At 39.1% G+C, this 7,697-nt stretch overlaps 1 protein-coding gene across 8 annotated transcripts in view; it reads right to left on the bottom strand.

Moving 5' to 3' along the window:
* The window catches only part of odad2 (outer dynein arm docking complex subunit 2), a 380,688-nt gene that overhangs the window by 93,735 nt on the left and 279,256 nt on the right, over positions 1-7,697 (bottom strand). For 7 of the 8 annotated variants that reach the window (XM_043690495.1, XM_043690491.1, XM_043690492.1 and 4 more), the window contains one exon: positions 5,310-5,424. In XM_043690495.1, coding sequence (XP_043546430.1) covers positions 5,310-5,424 — 115 coding nt within the window. Of the gene's footprint in view, positions 1-4,278; positions 4,508-5,309; positions 5,425-7,697 lie in introns of those variants that run through there. The other variant, XM_043690494.1, reaches the window with a different exon arrangement.

Raw genomic sequence — 7,697 nt, forward strand, 5'->3', positions numbered from 1 at the left:
AAGAATTATTTACTGGTAGTAAATGTTATTTATACATTCCAGTACGAAAATTTAACATGTCAAAGATTCATTGAAATCATTTAACATTTGTTAAATTCTGAATGTGTAAGCATCTTGAACTTTCCCGCCAAATTCTTCCATTTCCCTCCCATTTAGTCTCATATGTTATGAACCTCAGCAATATTAACAAATTTGTCAAAGAATTAAACATATATGGAGCTAATATAGCTCACTTTTATTCAGACGTAATGGCACAATTAAAATGATTAACTTTTTAACTAGTGAACAAAGTGCGATAAGTACCAATAGACATAGTACTGGTCTGAATGAATGAATGATTTTAAGCATGTTGTAGTAAACCAAGTGGGCTAAGTAGAATTATGAATGAATGGATGAATGAATGAATGAACAGAGAAGCAATGTATGAAACAAAGAGCAATGAGTAGAGTTACTGGTATGAATGAATGACTGCGATTTTGTTTAAGTGGATTAATAGGAAAATGAGAACTGGGTTAGTAAATTTGCAGATGACTCTAAGATCGGTAGAGTTGTGGTGAGTGATGAAGAATGCTGTAGATTACAGAGAGACATAGAGAAGCTGCAGAGCTGGGCTGAGAGGTGGAAAATGGAGTTTAATGTAGAGAAGTGTGAGTGGTTCACTTTGGAAGGAGTAACAGGAATGCACAGTACTGGGCTAATGGTAAGATTCTTGGTAGTGTGGATGAGCAGAGAGATCTCAGTGTCCAGGTACATAGATCCTTGAAAGTTGCCACCAAGTTGATAGGGTTGTTAAGAAGGCATACGCTGTGTTAGCTTTTATAGGTAGAGGGATTGAGTTTCTGAACCATGAGATCATGTTGCTGCTGTAAAAAACTCTGGTGCGGCCACATTTGGAGCATGTGTACAGTTCTGGTCACCGCATTATAGGAAGTATCTGGAAGCTTTGGAAAGGGTTCAGAGGAGAGTTACTAGGATATTGCCTGGTAATGGATGGAAGGTCTTATGAGAAAAGGCCGAAGGACTTGAGGCTGTTTTTGCGAAGAAAGTTGAGAGGTGACTTAATTGAGACATATAAGATAATCTGAGGGTTAGATAGGGTGGACAGTGAGAGCCTTGTTACTCAGATGGCAATGGCTAGCATGAGGGGGCATAGCTTTAAATTGAGGGGAGGTAGATATAGGTCAGATATCAGAGGTAGTTTCTTTACTCAGAGAGTAGTAGGGGCGTGGAATGGACTGCTTGCAACAGTAGTAGACTCGCCAGTTTTAAGGGCATTTAAATGGTCATTGGATAGGCATATGGGCGAGAATGGAATAGTGTAGGTTAGATGGGCTTCAGATTGGTTCCATAGGTTGGCACAACATCAGGGCTAAAGAGCCTGTATTATGCTGTAATGTTCTATGTTCTATGCAGTTTCCTTTGTAAGAGGTTTATAATGTTATATAGTAGGGTTGACTTTTACATGAGATATATGGAAAATATAAGATTTTTTGGCCAAAAATAAGGGGTTGACTTTTACATGAGATCAACTTTTACATGAGTACATCGGGTAATAGAGTGAGAAAATTGATTTATGATAGTAAATTGGCAAGAAATATAAAAACAGCAAAAAGTCCCTATGGGTAAATAAAAAATAGTGCAGCTAATGTATACATGGGACCCTTGGAGGGTGTAGCTGGGAAATTAATAATGTAAAACAGGGAAACGGCAGATAAAACAGCATTTTGTATTAGCTTTCATGGTTGAGGGCACAATAAACATCCTAAAGACAACAGACAAGCACGGTGCTAATGGGAAGTTAGATCTTGTAACAGTTTCTATCATGAGGATGAAGTATTCACAAACTAACAGGAGAAAAGGCATGCAAGTCACTAGGAGGTGATGGCCAACACCCAAATTTAAAAGAAGTGGCAGGGGAGGTAGTGAAAGCATTTGTTGACATAATCCAGAGCTTATTGTGTTCTGGATCGTAAAACTATTTAAATTGCATCCCTGTTCAAGAAGGAGGGAGATGTTCAACAGATTTCCCAAAGTTCTTTGAGAACATAACAAGTAGAGTTGACAAAAAGGTACCAGTCAATATAATGTATTTGGATTTTCATAAGGCATTTGATAAGATGCCACATAAATGGTTGTTGTACATGATAGGAGCTTACAGTAATGGGGTAATGCATTAGCATGGAGTGAGAATTGGCCAACACATAGAAAACAGAAAGTCAGAATGAACAGTCTTTTTCAGGTTGGACAGATATAACTAGTGGAATGCCACAAGGATCAATTCCAGGGTTTCTTTGGATGCTGCCTGACCTGCTGCGCTTTTCCAGCAACACATTTTCAGCTCTCAATTCTTTACTGTATATATAATTGACTTGGAGAAAGGGGTAGAGCGTAATATATTTAAATTTGCCAGTAATATGAAATTAAGTGGGAGGGTATGTTATTATGAGGGCATAAAGAACCTGTAGGAGCGGCCAAATACTAGGCAGTTGAAGTTTAACATAGGTAAGTGTAAGGTCATACACTTTAGTAGGAAAAAAAAATCAAAAAGCAGGCTACTATTTAAATGGAGACAGACTCCAAAAAAGACTCCAAAAAGTGCAGTGGAGAGGAACCTGGGTATTCACGTGCATGAAACACTAGCAGGGAATCAAGAAACAATTAAGAAGGTAAATGGAATTTTGGCGGTTATTGCTACAAGATTGGAGTTTAATAACAGGGATGGTTTTGGTTGCAATTGTACAGGGTATTGGTATGACTGCACCTGAGTAAAGTGTACACTTTTAGCCCCCATTTTTAAGAAAGAATATGCTGGTAATGGAGGCAGTTCAAAAGTGACCCAAGTAGGCTGATTCTGGGGATAAAGGATCTGACCTCTCAAGAACAGATAAACAGATTTTGCCTTTAATCATTAGATTGATTTGCCAGGTTACATGTTGTGAAGATATTTCCACAAGTGTGGAAACCTAAAACTAGGGGACATCATTAAATAATAAAGGGACGATTGTTTAAAAATGCGATGCAAAGGAATTTCTTCTTTCAAGGGGCAGTGAAATTCTAGAATTCACTGCTTCTGAAAGTTGTATATGCTAGATCATTGAAAATATTTAAGAGTAGTTGAATAGATTTTTGAAATACTGAACAACCTCGATTATCTGAACATCAATTATCTAAATTTCGGATTATCCGAACTAGATCTCAAGGTCACAATATGGCTTCCTTTGTTTACGATCAGATCAGTTATCTGAGCATTCAGTTATCTGAACAAAATACTCCCCGCCCATCCCATTCAGATAATTGAGGTTGTTTTGTATTGGGGCGTTCAGGGCTATGAAGAACTGGCAAGAAAAGAGGTGTAAGTGCTGCTGAAGGTTTGCTATGATCTTATTGAATGGCAGTGTAGGCTTGAAGGCCTGGATGGTCTACTCCTGCTCCTATTTCTTCTGTTGTTATGATTACATCTACAAAGAACTGTATCAGCAAGTGTATGTGTTTAATGACATCTGTCCTTGTACATCAGAACATGAAACCAATAGCTATGTCAACATGGAGAAAGTGAGGACTGCAGATGCTGGAGAGTCAGTCAAAAGGTGTGGCACTAGAAAAGCACAACAGATCAGGCAGCATCCAAGGAACAGGAGAGTCAACGCTTCAGGCATAAGCCCTTCATCATTCCTGAATGTTGACTCTTCTGCTCCTTGGATGCTGCCTGACCTGCTGTGTTTTTCTAGTGCCACACTTTTCAGCCATGTCAACATCTCAATCCTTATCCTTTTCACCTTTAAGAATTAAGGCTTATTGGCCAAAATTTGTTTTTCTCCAATGTGTTTCCCAGTCAGGAGAAACTCATTTTGTTTTTCTTTTATTTTGTGTCTGTCTGAATGTTTCTGTTTTTTAAGTTGTTTACAAAGGTAAACAAGAGGAACTTAGAAAGATATCGTCATCTTACAAACTGCATGCATTAACTTGTATTATATGGAATAAGTTTTGTCTTATAGTTATGTAATAATTTGTGTTTATTTAAGAAAACTGGCTAATACATTTTGTCATGACTCACTGGAGTAACACACTGAAAATAAAGACCTCCTATTCCTGGAGACATCACAACATTTTTTTGATTTTAAAATAAGAAAATAATAAACCAATTTATAATTATATTTAAAGTCTTAGTTATAAATTGCTAATAACTCTAAATTAAATCTCTAATCCCCATAAAAACACACCACCAGACTGACAAACAGATGGAGTAAAACAGGTCATGGATGAGGGAAAGCTGGATGGCAGTTTAGTGGTTTCTATTCATGGGTTGCTGAGATGATCCTTGTCATTCTTGTGCTGGTCAGTCCATTATTCTTCAGTTGTCTTTCTCTGGATGTTTCCACAGGTTTAGAAGAGATATAAGGTTGCTGGTTCACTGATAAAAGGTCCCTGAATTAGCAGTTAAAAGTCACAGTGCACAACTGGTGAAGGAAAGATTAACTGATTTTCTTCAGGTTGAAATGGGGTTTAACTGCAAAGAACAGAAAGAGCTCCAGTGATACTGGAGATCAAAACACCTTCCAATCTGCATCCAGACCCAACCTGCATAGTTACCTGAGGACAAATCACATGGTCGTGGGCAGATACCTTTTGACATTAATAATTGGCCATTGCTCCATAGTCGAGATTATGGTACTGGAAAAGCACAGCAGGTCAGGCATCAGCCGAGGATCAGGAGAATCGATGTTTCGAGCATAAACCCTTCATCAGGAATCCATAGACCAATCAACTTCTTGTTGCCACTCAACTATGCCTATACCCAAAACCCTTCTGCTCCAATTTATGTGCAACCACATTAATTACTTTTTGTTCAAACAGTTGTTTACACAAAGCTTAGTGACAGATTACTTTTTTTTAAAACATGCAATTTTCCTTTAAAAACATGGCCATATTGGGAACTGGGCAAAACAATTCAATTTCTGTTGTGATTCATAGAGTCGTGGGACTAGAGAGAAACAGTGCACTTCTCCATCCTTGGTCATGACAAATGTTATTTCACATCAATATATCTTATCTATCCCTGTCATAAACTGGAATTTGAAACACATTGCTGGGAATTTACAACTTTGACAGTCTACATGTATAATGTGATCATTTCACTATTGCTATTTTATGTCACAGCTTAAGTGCAATGTTCATCCTACTACTTAATTTAGAAGTCTTAGTAATTTTCAATGATCTGATTTGTTTAATTTTATAGTGGTATTAACTTTTCTTGTGACGTTTTATGGAAAAATTTGCCTTGAAACATTTATAATCAGCAATAAACTCACCTTGGCATTTTCAATACAAGGACAGAGCGCCCAAGCTGCACTTGCTTGAATATCTGGATTTGGCTTTTTGAGTAAAGACCACAACAATCGAACACCATCTAGAGATTCAATTATCCTGTTGGAACAATAAAAAGTTTATTTTTACATTGTTTTCATTTTATTTGATTTATCGTCGTCACATGTACCTAAGTAAATGAAAAGTTTAGTTTTGTGTGTAATACAGGCAAAGTACAGTACATAACATACAAGGATACACAGATCATACGGTAATTGTACAGAATGAGGCATGCAAAGTTATGGCTGCACAGGAGGTATACAAAAGCATTAGATTTGAAATTTGAGAGGTTAATTCAGCTGTCTAATAATAAGCTATTCTTGAACCTGTTAGTATTTGTGTTTAAGCTTTTTATCTTCTGCCTGATGGAAGAGATTGGAAGGGGTTATAACCAGGATGGGAGGGGTCTTCGATAATGTTGGCTGCCTTTCCATGGCAAAGAGAAGTGTGGATAGAGTCAACGAATGAGAGGTTGGCCTGCGTGATGGTCTGGGCTGTGTTCACAACTTTCTGTTGTTTCTTATGGACCTGGGCAGAGCAGTTGCCGTAGCAAGCCATGTTACATCCAGACAGAATGCTTTCTATGGTGCTTTATAATCAGGTGGGTTCAATAATGGGTTGACAGTTTTCAATCAGGTTCTCCTGGAATGAAAATTAAAATTAATTCCTTGTCATCAATTGTTATGAGAATACGAGAATATCCACTGTAATACAAAATGTGAACACATTTGGACTGCTTTTGATCTTTGTTTTTGCCTTTTACACTGGTGGCATTTGTGTGCTAATTAATGTATGTGACAGTATTTACATTTCTTTTAGGTCCTGATTTCTGCAAAATCTTAAATTCTATAGAACCAAGAGCATGCAACGTGATGAAACCACTGACATGTTCTCACATGGGTTGTTTCCTCAGAGGTGACCTAAATTGAATATGTGAAGCTTGGGGAGAGGTAATGGCTTAGTAGTATTATCACAAGACTATGAATCCAAAAACTCAGCTAATGTTCTTGGGACTTGGGTTCAAATCCCACTTTAAATTCAATTCACTTTAATTTAAATTCAATTAATGGAAAAAAAATGGAATTAAGATGATGACCATGAAACCATTGTCCTTTGTCAATTGTCAGAAAAATCCATCTGGTCCACTCATACCCTTCAAGGAAGGAAATCTGCCATTATCACCTTGTCTAGCCTACATGTGACTTCAGACCCACAGCAATGTGGTTGACTCTCAATTGCCCCCTCTGAAATGGCCAAGCAAGCCATTCAGTTGTATCAATTGCAACAAAATCCCAAAGGAATGGAACTGGACAGACCACCTAGAATTGACTTAGACATCTGAATATACAACAGCAGAAGCAGCCCTGTTGACCCTGCAAAGTCCTCCTTACTAACATTTGTGGGGGGAGAGGGGGCTAGTGCCAAAATTGAGAGAGCTGTGTCATGGACCAGTCATGCAACAGCCTGATATAGTCATACTCATCAAATCATACATGACAGACAATATCCCAGACACCATCATCCCCATCCCTGGACATGTCCTGCCCCACTGACAATACAGATCCAGCAGAGCTGGTGCCACAGTGGTATCCAGTTAGGAGGGAGCTGCCCTAGGAGTTCTCAACATTAACTACTGACCCCATGATGACTCATGGCTTCACATTGGCAAGGAAACCTCGTGCTGATTACCATGCACTGTCCTCCCTCGGCTGATGAATCAGTATGCCTCCATGTTGAAAACACTTGGAGAAAGTACTGAGGATGGCAAGGGCACAAAATGTAATCTGGGTGAGGGATTTCAAGGTCTACCATCAAGAATGGCTCAGCAGCAGGACTGCTCGAGCTGGTGGGATTCTAAATGACATTGCTGCCAGATTGGGTCTGCAGCAGGTGGTGATGGACCCAACAATAGGGGAAAACATGCTTAACCTCATCCTTACCAATCTGCAGGCCTGCAGATGCATCTGTCCATTACAGTATCGGTAAGAGTTACCACATCACAGATCTTGTGGAGATGGAGTCCTGCTGAAAATGTGTTGCTGGAAAAGCGCAGCAGGTCAGGCAGCATCCAAAGAACAGGAGAATCGATTCTCCTGTTCCTTGGATGCTGCCTGACCTGCTGCGCTTTTCCAGCAACACATTTTCAGCTCTGATCTCCAGCATCTGCAGCTCTCACTTTCTCTCAAAGATTTTAACCCTTTCCTCATTCCTGAGGAAGGGCTTATGCCCGAAATGTCGATTCTCTTGTTCCTTGGATGCTGCCTGACCTGCTGCGCTTTTCCAGCAACACATTTTCAGCTCCGATCTCCAGCATCTGCAGCTCTCACTTTCTC

Source organism: Chiloscyllium plagiosum, chromosome 5 (genome assembly GCF_004010195.1).
Source record: "Chiloscyllium plagiosum isolate BGI_BamShark_2017 chromosome 5, ASM401019v2, whole genome shotgun sequence".
Taxonomy (NCBI): domain Eukaryota; kingdom Metazoa; phylum Chordata; class Chondrichthyes; order Orectolobiformes; family Hemiscylliidae; genus Chiloscyllium; species Chiloscyllium plagiosum.